At 47.1% G+C, this 16,991-nt stretch overlaps 1 protein-coding gene across 1 annotated transcript; it reads left to right on the top strand.

The window, feature by feature from the left end:
* Positions 1–5,543: 5,543 nt before the first annotated feature.
* On the top strand, positions 5,544–13,924 carry ncbp3 (nuclear cap binding subunit 3). The gene is made up of 12 exons (XM_056410681.1): positions 5,544–5,774; positions 6,763–6,828; positions 7,437–7,542; positions 7,670–7,795; positions 7,948–8,261; positions 8,368–8,476; positions 8,565–8,664; positions 8,752–8,861; positions 8,965–9,277; positions 9,373–9,524; positions 11,019–11,186; positions 12,576–13,924. The coding sequence occupies exons 1-12, from the start codon at positions 5,592–5,594 to the stop codon at positions 12,905–12,907; spliced, it is 2,079 nt and encodes a 692-aa protein (XP_056266656.1). The 5' UTR covers positions 5,544–5,591; the 3' UTR covers positions 12,908–13,924.
* Positions 13,925–16,991: the final 3,067 nt, after the last annotated feature.

Here is a 16,991-nt window from a genome sequence, read left to right as displayed (position 1 = left end):
CGCAGCAGCTGAAACAGTCTGTTGTTGGGGTGGTGAGGATCCTTCATGATCCTGCGGCTCTGGTTCTGCACCTCCTGGTGTACAAGTCCTGCAGGGTGGGAGTGTGGTTCCAATAGTGCGTTCAGCCGAACGCACTACTCTCTGCAGACCTTCCTGTCCTGAGCGGAGCAGTTGCCAAACCAGGCTGTGATGCTTCCTGTCAGGACGCCTCTACAGCTCCAGAGTAGAAGGACTGAAGGATCCTCTGGGAAACTTTAAATTTCCTCAGCTGCCTGAGGTGGTAGGCGCTGCCTTGCCTTTCTCACCAGAGTGTCTGTGTTCGTTGACCATGTCAGATCCTCGGTGATGTGGACTCCCAGGTATTTATACCGCTCACCCTCTCCACAGTAGTCCCGTTAATCCCCAGTGGTGAGTACGTCCTCTGTTGTTGTACCCTCCTAAAGTCCACAATCAGCTCCTTAGTTTTGGTGACATTCATGATGAGGCTGTTGTCCTGGCACCAGAGTGACAGATCAGCAACTTCCTCCAGGTAGGCCTTCTCGTGTTGTCGGAGATCAGGCCCACCACCACTGTGTCATCCGCAAACTTGATGATGGTGTTGAGCTGAACCTGGCCACACAGTCATGTGTGTACAGGGAGTACAGTAGGGGCTGAGACGCAACCCTGGGGGATCCTGTGTTCAGGGTGAGGATTTGGAGGTGTGTCTGCCCACCCTGACCACCTGTGGCCTGGCGGTCAGGAAGTCCAGGATCCAAGCACACAGGGGTGTTCAGTCCCAGCTCAATCAGCTTGCCGCCAGTCTGGAGGGACTATGGTGTTGAAAGCTGAACTATAATCAATGAACAGTAGTCTCACATAGCCCCTTCTGGCTGTCCAGATGAGAGTGTGGTGTGCAGTACCTGGGAGACAGCATCATCTGTGGATCTGTTTGGGCGATAAGCAAACTGCAGCGGGTCCATGGAGGAAGGAGGAAGGCGCAGATGTAGTCCTTTATCAGCCTCTCAAAGCATTTCATGACCACCGAGGTGAGGGCCACCGGTCGGTAGTCATTCATACATGCTGGAGAAGCATTCTTGGGCACAGGGACAATAGTGGATCTCTTGAAGCAGGCGGGGACCACGGACTCAGCCAGGGAGAGGTTGAATATTGTGGTGAACACTGGAGCTAGCTGGTTAGCACAGGTCTTCAGTACTCGCCCAGGTCTTCAGTACTCGCCCAGATTTTAGCAAGTTAACATGCATCTAAACAATGAAGGGGTCAAAATAAATAACAAAGACCTTAAGGATGTAAATACAACTTGTGTTTCTAGACAACACAAACAACAAGACTCTATTGGTCTGAGCGATGGTCTGACTCTATTGGTCTGTCAGCAGGTTCCACCTGAGGAAGGACAGTCTCTATTGGTCTGACTCTATTGGTCTGCTCTATTGGTCTGTCTCTATTGGTCTGTCTCTATTGGTCTGACACTGGATCAATATTCAATATTCACAATGCCCGTTTGATCCCATTGAACAAAAGGATTCCTCAGGCAGGAATGTGGAGCAAACTGTTGTATCATCTCCTATCCATGTGAATAAATATAAACGTATGCACACAGTGTGCGTCCCAGGCTCTGGCTGAATTGAGTCAGGTCTCTATCGTGTGTCGCAGCCCCTCAGGTTCAGTACAGCCTGGTCTGTCTCTATTGGTCTGACTCTATTGGTCTGTCTCTATTGGTCTGTCTCTATTGGTCTGTCTCTATTGGTCTGACTCTATTGGTCTGTCTCTATTGGTCTGACTCTATTGGTCTGTCTCTATTGGTCTGTCTCTATTGGTCTGACTCTATTGGTCTGACTCTATTGGTCTGTCTCTATTGGTCTGTCTCTATTGGTCTGTCTATTGATCTGACTCTATTGGTCTGACTCTATTGGTCTGACTCTATTGGTCTGTCTCTATTGGTCTGTCTCTATTGGTCTGACTCTATTGGTCTGTCTCTATTGGTCTGTCTCTATTGGTCTGACTCTATTGGTCTGTCTCTATTGGTCTGACTCTATTGGTCTGTCTCTATTGGTCTGTCTCTATTGGTCTGTCTCTATTGGTCTGACTCTATTGGTCTGTCTCTATTGGTCTGACTCTATTGGTCTGTCTCTATTGGTCTGTCTCTATTGGTCTGTCTCTATTGGTCTGTCTCTATTGGTCTGACTCTATTGGTCTGTCTCTATTGGTCTGTCTCTATTGGTCTGTCTCTATTGGTCTGTCTCTATTGGTCTGACTCTATTGGTCTGTCTCTATTGGTCTGTCTCTATTGGTCTGTCTCTATTGGTCTGTCTCTATTGGTCTGTCTCTATTGGTCTGTCTCTATTGGTCTGTCTCTATTGGTCTGTCTCTATTGGTCTGTCTCTATTGGTCTGTCTCTATTGGTCTGACTCTATTGGTCTGTCTCTATTGGTCTGACTCTATTGGTCTGTCTCTATTGGTCTGTCTCTATTGGTCTGTCTCTATTGGTCTGTCTCTATTGGTCTGTCTCTATTGGTCTGTCTCTATTGGTCTGACTCTATTGGTCTGTCTCTATTGGTCTGTCTCTATTGGTCTGTCTCTATTGGTCTGACTCTATTGGTCTGTCTCTATTGGTCTGTCTCTATTGGTCTGTCTCTATTGGTCTGTCTCTATTGGTCTGACTCTATTGGTCTGACTCTATTGGTCTGTCTCTATTGGTCTGACTCTATTGGTCTGTCTCTATTGGTCTGACTCTATTGGTCTGTCTCTATTGGTCTGTCTCTATTGGTCTGTCTCTGTTGGTCTGTCTCTATTGGTCTGACTCTATTGGTCTGTCTCTATTGGTCTGTCTCTATTGGTCTGTCTCTATTGGTCTGTCTCTATTGGTCTGTCTCTGTTGGTCTGTCTCTATTGGTCTGTCTCTATTGGTCTGACTCTATTGGTCTGTCTCTATTGGGCTGTCTCTATTGGTCTGTCTCTATTAGTCTGTCTCTATGAGTCTGTCTCTATTGGTCTGTCTCTATTAGTCTGTCTCTATTGGTCTGTCTCTATTGGTCTGTCTCTATGAGTCTGTCTCTATTAGTCTGTCTCTATGAGTCTGTCTCTATTAGTCTGTCTCTATTAGTCTGTCTCCATTACTCTGTCTCTATTGGTCTGTCTCTATTGGTCTGTCTCTATTAGTCTGTCTCTATTGGTCTGTCTCTATTAGTCTGTCTCTATGAGTCTGTCTCCATTACTCTGTCTCTATTGGTCTGTCTCTATTAGTCTTTCTCTATGAGTCTGTCTCTATTGGTCTGTCTCTTTTTGTCTGTCTCTAATGGTCTGTCTCTAATGGTCTGTCTCTATTGGTCTGTCTATTAGTCTGTCTGTCTCTATTTGTCTGTCTCTATGAGTCTGTCTCTATTGGTCTGTCTCTATTGGTCTGTCTCTATTAGTCTTTCTCTATGAGTCTGTCTCTATTGGTCTGTCTCTATTTGTCTGTCTCTAATGGTCTGTCTCTATTGGTCTGTCTCTATTAGTCTGTCTGTCTCTATTGGTCTGTCTCTATGAGTCTGTCTCTATTGGTCTGTCTCTATTAGTCTGTCTCTATTGGTCTGTCTCTATTAGTCTTTCTCTATGAGTCTGTCTCTATTGGTCTCTATTTTTCTCTTGTGGTAAATGTTGTTGTGTTTTCTGTCTGCAGGGGAACTGACCAGCAGAAGGAGGTGAGTTCAGGTACTTCTTTTAAGTACTAGTATTAGTACTCGTATCAGTACTAGTACTTTACTTCATAGAACCAGAAGGTCACATTTAAAAACGTGAACTTATGATTTAGTTCTTAATTATAGTTTGTTTATCTTTTTGCAGAATAACAACGAAGAGGTTCAGACCCTGACTCAGGAAGAGGAGGAGGAGGAAGAGGATGAGAAAGAGGAGGAAGAAGAAGAGGTAGAGGAGGAAGAAGATAGGGAAGAGGATGAAGAGGAGGAGGATAAAACTCACTGAGGATGAAAAGGGAAAACACTTCAACACATTCGTCCTTCGGTGCTCAGAGGGAATCAGACCCACGGACTGTGCATGTCAACACACACACACACAGGAATACACACACACACACACACACTCATTGAGGCCGAAGCTACAACGATTGATTCACAACATTTAAAGTTCACTCCATAAGTTTTACTCATTAAATAATTTTGCTGCTCGTGTTTATTTTCTTCTGGAGGAGAACAAACTATTAGTATCTTTATTTTAATATTTAAAAACATATATATATATATATTATTGTTTTTCTTCTTCCTATTTTTTCATTCAGTGGAGTAATCTGAGGCAGTCCGAAACATTCCAACTAAAAGAGTCTTTATATTAATATATATGTTCTTTATTCTGTATTTATATATATTTTAACGTGCTCCGTCTTAAAGGGCCACACACATAGATTTTTGTTTTATTCGTGTACATTTGTGTACACCTTCCACCCTCCTCTGACATTTGGGTACACCTCCACCCTTCAGGTGTGAATCTATTTTTTTTTTCTGTGTTCAGATTTGACCAAAATAAAAGTGCTACTTTATTTTGAAAGGGTGTGATGGAAGCATGAACATAAATCTGTATTTCCGTGTTCAACGTTCTGCATCATGAAGACTTTTGCACGTTGACGTGTGTTTCTTCTTCTGTGGTGTTTGTGTTATTGTTTCATAATTCTGATCAAGAATCTTCCGTTTTTTTCAAAATAAAATGAAAAGAAGTGAGACAAATTAACAAACCTCAATAAAATATTTCTCATAATTTTCCGTTGTCTGTTCATAAACATGTTTTACTTTAGTTTATTATAAAGTTATGAAGTAAATATGAAGTTACTTTTTATACATTTGACATATACAAACAGATCAGAGCTGCAAATATCTGCAACGATTATTTTAATCAATTCATGTGTTGATTATTTATTAATTCATTATTTATTCTACAAATAGTCAAAAAAGATACACACAAGTTTCCCAACGTCCAATGAGATGTTTATCATGTCTTGTTTTTGTCTCATCAAATCAACTGTCTTTATTAGAAGAGTAGTTCAACTTCATTGTATACTCCATATATATATATATATATATATATATATATATATATATATATATACCGTGTGTGTGTATAATTAAAGACAACAATATGTTTGACTAATAGACTTCATTGTGTTCATTAATCTCCTCATTCGGCTGAACACCTCGTTGCTGTGAAACCACTCAGGCTTTTATTTCACACAGAAAGAAATGTGAACAAAAGTCATCAACATCTTTTACAATTGAAATTAATTGGACTTAATTGAAAATATGACATTGTATTTAAAAATACAATCGAATATATTTGTGTAGTTCTTTTATTAAGTCATCGGTCACCAGTAATAATATAATATAATATAATACACGATATTAATATCAGATAATATATTAATATAAGGTAATATATTAATATAATATAATATAATCTATTAATATAATATCAACATTCGCCAGGTGGCGCTGTTGTTGCGGTGAACCGTCTCCCGCTACCACCGAAGAAGAAGCATGAGGACGGAACCATTGCCGGGTTAAGAGAAAAACACTCGCAGCAGCCGTTGTGTCGCGCGAGCTAACGCCATGGCGGCCGTGCGCAGCTTGATGGTGGCGGTGAAATCGGAAGGCGGCTCGGACCGCTCGTGTTCCGGCTCCGACTCCGACTCGGACCATGACGCCCGCGAGGCCGAGCCGATGGAGGTGGAGGAAGGAGAGCTGGAGACGGAGGACGTCTCCGTCAACCGGTCCCTGAAGGAGCTGCTCCCGGTGAGTGGAGGCCCGGTCAGACCGGGCACTCGCGTTCCTCTCGCGGCCTGCGGGGGAGCGCGGCCGCCGGCAGCGAGTCGCGGCGTCAGCCCCGGAACCAGTGGCTCCGGACCGCGTCCCGGTCCTGGCCAACGGCTACTAACGACCAACGGCTGTGTGCGCGCGCTCCTCCGCTCGGTTTTACCGTGTTTACCGGCTTGTTGCTTCACACTAGTTGCTGCCTGCAGCCTCGTGCGGCCGCCGGAGCCCCGGAGGCAAGGAACGTTATCACCACTTAAACAGGACTTTAAGATAGAAAGAATAACAGTAGTTTAAAGACTCTGATGCACGAATACAGCGAATCAACCGGCCTCGCTTCAAGAGGTCCTCTGCGAGAGAGAGGTCCCCCAGGGTCACCTGCTGCGGGGCTCTGGACCGGTTGGGTCACCTGCTGCGGGGCTCTGGACCGGTTGGGTCACCTGCGGGCTGCGGGGCTCTGGACCGGTTGGGTCACCTGCTGCGGGGCTCTGGACCGGTTGGGTCACCTGCTGCGGGGCTCTGGACCTGTAGGGTCACCTGCTGCGGGGCTCTGGACCGGTTGGGTCACCTGCGGGCTGCGGGGCTCTGGACCTGTTGGGTCACCTGCGGCGGGGCTCTGTACCGGTTGGGTCACCTGCTTAGTGTGTGTGCGTTTGGCTGCTATTAAACTCCTTAAATTATATCTAAAATACCAGTTTGATGAGGAGGAGGTGCAACATTTTCGTTTATCTTTTCAATTTTCGTTTCCTTTTATTATTTCTTCATAAATTAATTCTTAAATGTAATATGCCCTGCTGTGTTATTGCATATTTGTAAACTAATGCTTACAAATGTAACGTAACACCTGGTCAGCTTCAGGCTCTCTTGAGCGTGACGTCACACATGTGCGTTGACCAGAAGGCCTGTTCCCTGAACGTCCCTAAAGTCAAGGCGTGTGTGTGTGTGTGTGTGTGTGTGTGTGTGTGTGTAGGACACAAGCCGGCGCTACGAGAACAAAGGCGGAGCCTTCATCACCGGCATCGACGTCAACTCAAAGGTATGACGTCACCACGGTTCAGCTCTGGTAAACTTGTTGTTGTTTGTGTGGACGCAAAACACCAGAAGATAGATACAAATAACAGAAGCGTGTTTGTATTGCGATGTATTTGACTCAAGGTCTGTTTACCTGAACATTCATGACGTCACACCTGGTCTGCAGCCAATCAGGCTCCAGAATCAGACTTTTTAATTAAATCTATCTCAAACGGAATATCCTGAAAAGTGCACATTAAAAATACCGTTAAAAACCAAGGAGTCTTCATATAAATATAATATGATGCATAGAACACAAACTCTAACAGTGTGAAATGTAAATGTCCTTTTGTTTTCATGATCTATATGTTAGTACTTCTATATATTCATCTGTAGAGTTTACCACGGTTATTTAACTCACTGTCTTAACCCTCAACTCGAAGGCGTTGTTCTGCTCTGCTCCCCAATGTGGGGAAACTCATCTTAATGAATTCTCTTGTTCAGGCTTCTTCTTCTAAGGGAAGAGTTCATTGCTCGTGATGTGTTCGAGGACCGTCTGAAAGATGACGATCTAACGATAGCGGTGTTCTCCGCAGCTTCTCTCTAAAACCAGCGCGTTGTTGTCTTCATCAGGAGGCGATCGAGAGGAAAGAGAAGCGAGCGAGACGCTTCCACTTCACGCCGGAAGAGAACGTCGAGCAGAGGAGCGTCATCATGGACAGAGACACCATGAAGAAGGGTGGGCGCTCTTCTTCTGTGGTGCTCATGACCTGTACCCGTCTTCTTCTGTGGTGTTTACAAACTGCAACCGTCTTCTTCTGTGGTGTTTATAACCTGTACCTGTCTTCTTCTTCTGTGGTGCTCAGCCATCCCCAGCCTGCGTATGGAGGCTCTCTACGTGACGGGAGTGGACGACATGAGCACTCAGGACATCTTCGGCTACTTTAAAGAATATCCTCCAGCGCACATCGAGTGGATCGATGACGCCTCCTGTGAGTCACGCACGCACACACACGCACGCACGCACACACAGACACACACTTGTGAAGGGGGAAGTATTCAGACCCTTTCCTGCAGTAGAACTCTGAACTGACTCCAGATCAGCGAGGGCCGTGTGTCTGACCGCCCCCCGTCTGTTTCCTAGGCAACGTGGTTTGGCTGGACGACAACACGTCCGTCAGAGTGCTCGTCAACTGCAGCCGGGCCCCCGACCCCGAGGCCCCGGAGAAGGAGAACCCTGAGACGGAGACTCTGGAGACCCCGGAGGTGGAGAGCGCCGCTCAGCCGGTCGAGCAGAGTAAAGGTCGGTCCGCGGGTCGCCGAGGGTCGGAGGATGAGGAAGAGGAGGATGAAGAGGGCGAGGTTGAGGAGGAGGACGAGGCCGTGAAGAAGAGCAGCGAGGAGGTCGAGGTGAAGGACGCCGACGAGCAGAAGCCGAAGCAGGAAGCCGTCGTTCAGGTAGATAGCTCCAGCTGAGTCGCCGTGGTAACTGCCGAGTCGCGGTAACTGCCGAGTCGCCGTGGTAACTGCCGAGTTGCGGTAACTGCCGCGCTGCTGGCTGCAGGTGGAGGACCTGACGCTGGCGGAGAGAGAGTCGCTGCTGAGGAACGACCTCCGGCCGGCCACCCGGCCCTTCAAGGGCAACAAGCTGCTGCTGCGCTTCGCCACGCACGGTGAGGGCTGAGGGGACCGGGGCAGGACCAGGTCTGGGGGACCCGGGTCTGGACCCGGTCTGAGTTAACCATGTCCCTGTGTGTGCAGACGATAAGAAGGAGCTGGGCGCCGCTCGGCGGAGCCGCTACTACATGAAGTACGGGAACCCGAACTACGGCGGCATGAAGGGGATCCTCAGCAACTCCTGGTGAGCTCCTCTTGTCCCCCAGAGATCAGGAGGAGGAGGAGGAGGAGAGATGATGATGATGATGATGAAGGCCCTCCCTCTCTTCAGGAAGAGGAGGTTTCACAACCGTCGGATTCAGAGAGACGTCATCAAGACCAAGAAACCTCTGATCGGAGACAACCTGGGACACACCCCCCCCTACACACACCGCCACTCAGGTACCCTCCTGGGAACAACACAACTACACACACTGAACACAACAACCACACACCCCAGATCAGGAAGTCTTGATGTGACGACTTCTTCTTCTCTTCCCCCCAGCCGACCTGGTCAACCTGCCCGAGGAGCCCATCAAGGAGGAGGAGGAGGAGGAGGAAGACGAGGACATGGAGGAGGACGACCGGGTGGTGGAGTACAAGGAGCGAGGCCAGAAGGCCAGCGGGGAAGGCTCCCGCCCGGCGGGGGCGGGGCCGGGGCTCCGCAGCCGCGCCGGGCGCTCGCCGTCCCCGTGGTCGGAGTCTGACGAGATGGACTACGACCTGGAGCTGAAGATGATCTCCACGCCGTCGCCCAAGAAGAGCAAGAAGATGACGATGTACGCCGACGAGCTGGACGGCCACCTGAAGAGCATCCGGTGAGGAGGCCGCTCCGGGGTCACGACCTCCGGCCGGGTCTCGTGACCTCCGGCTGGGTCTCACGGGGAACTGAACTCTGTGGTCTTGTGAGCAGGAACCGGGTCGGGGAGTCCGGATCCCAGACCAGAGCCAAGTCCACGTCGCCGCCCCCCCAGGTCACTGACGTCAGGCAGCTGCTGGAGGAGAAGAGAAAAGGACTCGCTCAGCACAGAGGGCCCCCCCTGGTGGCCCCCAGCGGGAAGTCAGGTCTGACTGTCTGACTGTCTCTCATACCGACTGTCTGACTGACTGTCTCTCATACCGACTGTCTGTCTGACTGGCTCTCATACCGACTGTCTGTCTGACTGTCTCTCATACCGACTGTCTGACTGACTGTCTCTCATGCCGACTGTCTGACTGACTGTCTCTCATACCGACTGTCTGTCTGACTGTCTCTCATACCGACTGTCTGACTGACTGTCTCTCATACCGACTGTTTGTCTGACTGTCTCTCATACCGACTGTCTGACTGACTGTCTCTCATACCGACTGTCTCTCATACCGACTGTCTGTCTGACTGTCTCTCATACAGACTGTCTGACTGACTGTCTCGCATACCGACTGTCTGTCTGACTGGCTCTCATACCGACTGTCTGACTGACTGTCTCTCATACCGACTGTCTGACTGACTGTCTCTCATACCGACTGTCTGTCTGACTGTCTCTCATACCGACTGTCTGACTGACTGTCTCTCATGCCGACTGTCTGACTGACTGTCTCTCATACCGACTGTCTCTCATACCGACTGTCTGTCTGACTGTCTCTCATACAGACTGTCTCTCATACCGACTGTATGTCTGACTGTCTCTCATACAGACTGTCTGACTGACTGTCTCGCATACCGACTGTCTGTCTGACTGTCTCTCATACCGACTGTCTGTCTGACTGTCTCTCATACAGACTGTCTGACTGACTGTCTCGCATACCGACTGTCTGTCTGACTGTCTCTCATACCGACTATCTGACTGACTGTCTCTCATACCGACTGTCTCTCATACCGACTGTCTGTCTGACTCTCATACCGACTGTCTGTCTGACTCTCATACCGACTGTCTGTCTGACTGTCTCTCATACCGACTGTCTGTCGCTCATACCGACTGTCTGTCTGACTCTCATACCGACTGTCTGTCTGACTCTCATACCGACTGTCTGTCTGTCTGTCGCTCATACCGACTGTCTGTCTGTCTCTCATACCGACTGTCTGTCTGACTCTCATACCGACTGTCTGTCTGACTCTCTCATACCGACTGTCTCTCATACCGACTGTCTGTCTGACTGTCTCTCATACCGACTGTCTGTCTGACTGTCTCTCATACCGACTGTCTGTCTGACTGTCTCTCATACCGACTGTCTGTCTGACTCTCATACCGACTGTCTGTCTGACTCTCATACCGACTGTCTGTCTGACTCTCTCATACCAACTGTCTCTCATACCGACTGTCTGTCTGTCTGACTCTCATACCAACTGTCTCTCATACCGACTGTCTCTCATACCGACTGATGTCTGACACTCATGCCGACTGTCTGTCTGACTGTCTCTCATACCGACTGTCTGTCTGACTCTCATGCCGACTGTCTGTCTGACTGTCTCTCATACCGACTGTCTCTCATACCGACTGATGTCTGACACTCATGCCGACTGTCTGTCTGACTGTCTCTCATGCCGACTGTCTGTCTGACTGTCTGCCTGTCTGTCTGCAGATGTACGGCAGCGGTTGGGAAAGCGGCGCTACTCCCCTGACAGACAGCGCTCGCCCTCTCCCGTCTCCCCCAGAGACACGCCCCCCGCCAGGGAACCAATCAGAGATGTGCACCGCCGGTTGGGTGTGGCCAGTCAGGACAACCGGAGCGTCAAAGACAGGAAGTCAAGTACGATGAGGAAACGGTCGCATTTTTCTCTCCCTCTCCTCCCCATGACCTTCCCTTCCCTGCTTGGCTCCTATCGTCATGTCTTGTCTTGTTTTATACTTGAGAGACTCTCTCCGCATCGCTCTTCGAACTAAAAACCATGGACCTGATCAACTGGTCTCTTAACGCAATTGACACCATCTTCTCGACGAGAAGCTCGCGTCCGGGGGAACCTGCCTGTCCTGCCGGGACGTGGGTTGCTGGTTACACGATGGACGCGTTGGGGAAGTGGCGTGTCGTGTGCCTAGCAGCCCTTTCCGTGGAGGACATAGAAGACATCTACCTATTCGGAACTTTGATTACAGGATTTCTGCTGTTTGGATTTGGTGCTGCCCTGGCTTATCGGAAAATTAAGGAAACGGTGACAGCCGTTAAAAGCCCCCTAAGGCTGCCCGACATGATTGACGCGTTGGGCAGAGTTGTTGGCACTCAGACTGTGTCATTAAACCGCCAGAATGACAACATCGTGGAGAAGCTGACGGCTCTGCACATGAAATTGGATCGATTTGAAATCCTATTGGGAAATGGGAGGAAAATGGAGGAATAGTAGTTGCGCAAATTGAAATGCAGCTACTGGAAGACCAAACAATCCCAATCTTATCTGCTTTCGGCTCCCTCTACCAGGACGGGCCTTGGCCAAGGCCGTTACTGGAACAACAACTCCCCCGAAGATCACTGAAGCGAGACTCTCTCTCATTCCCTTCCCCCGATCCACAGACACCTGTGGTTGTTTTCTCCCCAGGACCCTTCAAGGCTATCTCCATGGCAACGACCATCTTGCGGACTGAGAACTCTGTCCGTTGTGGCCTGGGGGAGGATGACATACCAGGCCACTCACACACGAACTTCAACACACTGATATGCATTCACTACCCCCCCATCCCACGCCTTCGCCTGCTTCTTACCCCCAGTGTGACCGGACGGGGCTGTGGCTGGCGCCGTGAAAGGCTGCTGGACCGGCTGGCTGCTTGTCGGTGCTGGTTACCTTCTGCCCCCAATGGATGGGCTTAGATCACCCAGTCTTTGGATTACCTCCGCTCCCCCCTTCCTACTTGTTGCAAGTCATGTCTAAGATGTATGTGCTAAGGTGTTTTTTTCCTGCTCCCACACTGTACCCCTCTCGGGGCATAGTCGGGGGGTTGTTGTTGTTTTTTTCTCGCCTTCTTCCCTCATGTTATGCTGTAATCTTTCATCCACCCTTTCTTGCAATTTCGATGCTTTTGTACCTGTACTCTAGCAAACGACAAATAAACCATCATCATAATCATCCATAACAGGAATTATAGTAGAAACATTCTCTTTATGAATGAAGCTTCATCACAGAGCTGATGTTTGTTTGTTTGTTTACAGGCGAGCTGTGGAGCAGACTCGGCTCTAGTGACGACGCCGGACGTCACGAGCGCCGATCGAGCAGCCGGCAGGCGGAGCTCTTTTCCTCCTCGGGGAAGGGAGGCGAGGGCGGCGGCAGCAAGGCACGAGGAGACGGAGAGGGGGAGAAGAAGGAGGAGGAGGAGAAGAAGGAAGAGGAGGAAGACGACTCCACGCTCCAGAAGGTCTGGGGCGCCATGATCAAACAGAAACAGGAGCGCATGACTCACGAGGTCAAGAAGAGCCGGCTGGACAACCTGCCGTCACTGCAGATCGAGATCAGCAGAGACAGCAGCGACGACTCCGACGCCTGAGGGGAGGAGGAAGAGGAGAGGAGGAGGAGGGGGGTCTCCTCTGAACTTCACGTCACTCTTTTCTTCAAGTACAATGACACAAAGATCTGACTGCAGATCTGAGGCCAGTGTGTCGGGTTCTTTTCTTTGTCTGTGCGGTCCAGAAGGGAGAAACGGGTTCAACCAGGCACCGAGCCAGGGGGCCCTGAATACCGTTTACTGTTCCTCATGGTGATTTATTTGATTTAATTGTTCTTTCTTTTTAAGATCTGCAAACAAATCCAATCAAACGTGTATAATAAACCACAAGTCGTTTGAATGGATACAAAGTTAGACAACGGTAAACGAAGCTTTAGTTAAAGCGTTCAAACCAACGGCCGACAGCTCTGGTTCACCTGCAGAGCGGCTCTTAAAGAGGCGGGACTCAGCCCTTAGAGAGGCGGGACTCGGCTCTTAAGGAGGCGGGATGTCGGCCCTTAGAGAGGCGGGACTCGGCTCTTAAAGAGGCGGGATGTCGGCCCTTAGAGAGGCCGGACGTCGGCCATTTAAGAGGATCGGTTTAAAAGTGCCGACGTCCCGCCTCCTCTTGATATATTAAACATCTGTGTTGATTTTTAGCACCAAACAAAAAAACATGCGTTGAAATGTGTTCTTGTCGGGTTATCGCAGTGCATCATGGGAAACCCATCGGACTCAGTGAATCATTCCTCTGCGCTGTCAGCCCATCGACGTCCTCGTCGTCTGCAGCGAGACTTCATTTAGGAAACGTGTGTTTTAGGTTTTACTAGTTCCTCCTTGTTTCCTTCTCGTGGTTTTTCCTCTGAAACGGACTCTGGGGGAAAGAGAAGCGGAAACGCGTTAGTTAGAGGTGACTTCCTGTTTGTTTTATTTGTGTGCGGCCACAGCTCTGACGTCACAGCTGGTCATGAATTCAGATGGCTGTTCAAATGTTAAGTAATGTTTTATTTTATGTGACTGCGATGAGAAAATCTGGAGGTCATTATATGGAAAATAAATTGATATCAGTTAATCAATTCAGATGACGTATTTATGTTTATTGTCTTCTCTCGGTGCAGTTAAAATATTACAAACCCTTAAAAGCGGTCAATAAAAGATTAATAGCCACACAAATATATATTAATTGTATATATTTATTAGGGCTGTCAATCGATTTAAAAAAATTAACTAATTAATCGCACATTTTGAAATTGCGATTAATCGCAATTAAAAGTTCATTCTTTTTAAAGACCAAACTTCACACAGAGCTGTGTTTTCAAAGAGGCTCCTACATATACAGTGCCAGCGAGGTATTTAATATCGTGGATGATAATAATAATCTATTTTATATAGCGCTTCTCAAGACACTCTAAGTCGCTTTACAGTTCAGAGTCCAGTAGTCATACACACACAGTCATCCCGGTGGTGGAGCTACATCAGGAGCCACAGCTGCCCTGGGACAGACTGACGGAAGCGTGGCAGCCAATCAGCGCCTCTGGCCCCTCCGACCACCACCAACACTCATTCACATCCATACGAACCGGGGTGAGGCTGCGGTGCATGTTTTTATGATGGTGGGGGAAACCGGAGGACCCGGAGGAAACCCACACAGGCACGAGGAGAACATGCAAACTCCACACAGAAAGGACCTGGAACGACCGGGACGACCGGGATTCGAACCCAGGGCCTTCTTGCTGTGAGGCGACAGTGCTAACCACTGAGCCACCGTGCATCAGATTAGCAACAAAAAATATATATATATATTGAGACCCCATTCGTCCTGTCATCTTTAACATTGAACACAGCAGAACCAGTGGCCTTGATAACTGACTGACATTCACATATGTCACGTTAACCCTCTGGAGGCTGGGCTCATTTGATACATTTTACAAAAAAAATTAAATTCACCGTTTAACCCTTGTGTTGCCTTCGGGTCATTTTGACCCGAATCAATATTACACCCTCCTGCCGCCTTCGGGTTAATTTGACCCCATTCAATGTTTAATGTCGGTGTTCTTTTGGTAGTCAACAAACAAACATAAAGTGCCTCACACTTAAACTTGGAAAACAATATTAATTCTAATAATTTTCTGGAGGTTTTAATTGCTGGTGTCAAATTGAACCCAAAGGGTAAAATATGTTAGTAAATATAAAGGTAACAGGAGGGTGAAACATTGAATCGGGTCAAAATGACCCAAAGGCGGGGGGAGGGTGTAATATTGATTTGGGTCAAAATGTCCCGAAGGCAACACAAGGGTTAAAAGTGTTTCCCTTCTTTTTAAAGACAAAACTTCACACAGAGCTGTGTTTTCAAAGAGGCTCCTACATATAAAGTGCCAGCGAGGTATTTAATATCGTGGATGATAAATTGTTTCTTCAGTGAAACATCAGATTAGTAAAAAAAAAAGTATATTGAGACCCCATTGGTCCTGTCATCTTTAACATTGAACAGCAGCAGAACCAGTGGCCTTGGAAACTGACTGACATTCACATATGTCACGTTAACCCTCTGGAGGCTGGGGGCAATGAACACTCAGTAAATCACAAAGGACCTCCCATGTGGGAGGTCCTTTGTGATTTACTGAGTGTTCTTTGTTGTTTTTTTCCCCGAAATGTTGACAGACAAACGGATTGACCAATCACGTTGAAGGTTTCGTGTGTCGAGTTCTTTCCGCGCCGCGTCACCCGACACGTCGCCCTCCGTTCCTCTGTGTATCAGAGGGGGAGACGGGAGGAAGGAGCGGAGGAGGAAACCCGACTGATTCATCCACGAGTTAAACTGATTTCTGCTCCTTATTTTCGCGGAGAAATGATTGTTTTAAAAACGGAAACAGTGTTAAACCGTACTGCCGCGGTTTAAAAAAAAAAAAAAAAAAGTGCGTTAATTGCGTTAAAATATTTTAGTGCGTTAACGCGGCCAAATTAATCGCATAGATTAACGCGTTAACGCTGACAGCCCTAATATTTATATGATGGTGTATAGATATATTATATATTGTACACATTTGGTCCTTGAATCTTACCCAACTTGGTGTGAATTTAAAATGTTCTAAATCAAGTATTTCTGGGACTTTTTTATTCTTAATTGTGTCCTGTTTAAAATGAAAATTCTTATTTAGTACTTTTAAAAGGTTGAAGCCCAAACGGTGCAGACGACGTTCTTAACCCTTGTGTTGCCTTCGGGTCATTTTGACCCGAATCAATATTACACCCTCCCCCCGCCTTTGGGTCATTTTGACCCGATTCAATGTTTCACCCTCCTGTTACCTTTATATTTACTAACATATTTTACCCTTTGGGTTCAATTTGATGCCAGCAATTAAAACCTCCAGAAAATTATTAGAATTAATATTGTTTTCCAAGTTTAAGTCTGAGACACTTTATGTTTGTTTGTTGACTACCGAAAGAACACCGACATCAAACATTGAATGGGGTCAAATTAATCCTAAGGCGGGGGGAGGGTGTAATATTGATTTGGGTCAAAATGACCCTAAGGCAACACAAGGGTTAAATGGTAAAAGATTAATCCTGATATAGCTCTAAAATCTCATTGTAATTCAAACACACGTTTCAAATATCAAATAATATATATATGTATATATTCAGGACAAGACAAAAAAGCAACAGACAAAAATAGAGGACTAATATTTTATTTAAGAAATAAGACTTTAATCTTTAAAAAGCTGCCAATACACAGTTTAACTCGCCGGCTCAGAATTTACTTAAACTGTGTTTATATTTGTACAATGAAGTCACACAAAGTTCAACATTTACTTTACTCTGTTAAGCACATTTACTAAAGTCTTCTAAATAACTCTAGGGTCCTTTCCATATCCGAGTGTGGACATGAAGTCTAAAAAGTAAATGATTTATTCCCAACAAGGTTGCTAAATGTAACTTAAGTACATTTCCTCTCGTAATTAGGTGAACAAATGTAGTGTACTTGTACATTTTATTTTGTACTTCCACTACTTCCCAGAGATAAATATTGTCATGCATGTGTGTTATTTTAAAACTAAAATAATCAGAATACATGTTATTGTCATAGTGCTAGACCAGGCGCTCTCGGCACTTTACATGCTTAAAAGAACAATAGAATCACAAACAA

The sequence above is a fragment of the Pseudoliparis swirei genome, chromosome 3, assembly GCF_029220125.1.
Source record: "Pseudoliparis swirei isolate HS2019 ecotype Mariana Trench chromosome 3, NWPU_hadal_v1, whole genome shotgun sequence".
Classification (NCBI taxonomy): Eukaryota; Metazoa; Chordata; class Actinopteri; order Perciformes; family Liparidae; genus Pseudoliparis; species Pseudoliparis swirei.
This window is presented reverse-complemented; position numbering and strand designations above follow the sequence as displayed.

Coding starts and splice junctions, on each gene's coding strand:
- ncbp3 (XM_056410681.1), top strand. CDS start 5,592: ATGGCGGCCGTGCGCAGCTTGATGGTGGCGGTGAAATCGGAAGGCGGC. Junction 8,477..8,564: donor GCTGCGCTTCGCCACGCACG/GTGAGGGCTGAG, acceptor CTGTGTGTGCAG/ACGATAAGAAGGAGCTGGGC. Junction 11,187..12,575: donor CGTCAAAGACAGGAAGTCAA/GTACGATGAGGA, acceptor GTTTGTTTACAG/GCGAGCTGTGGAGCAGACTC.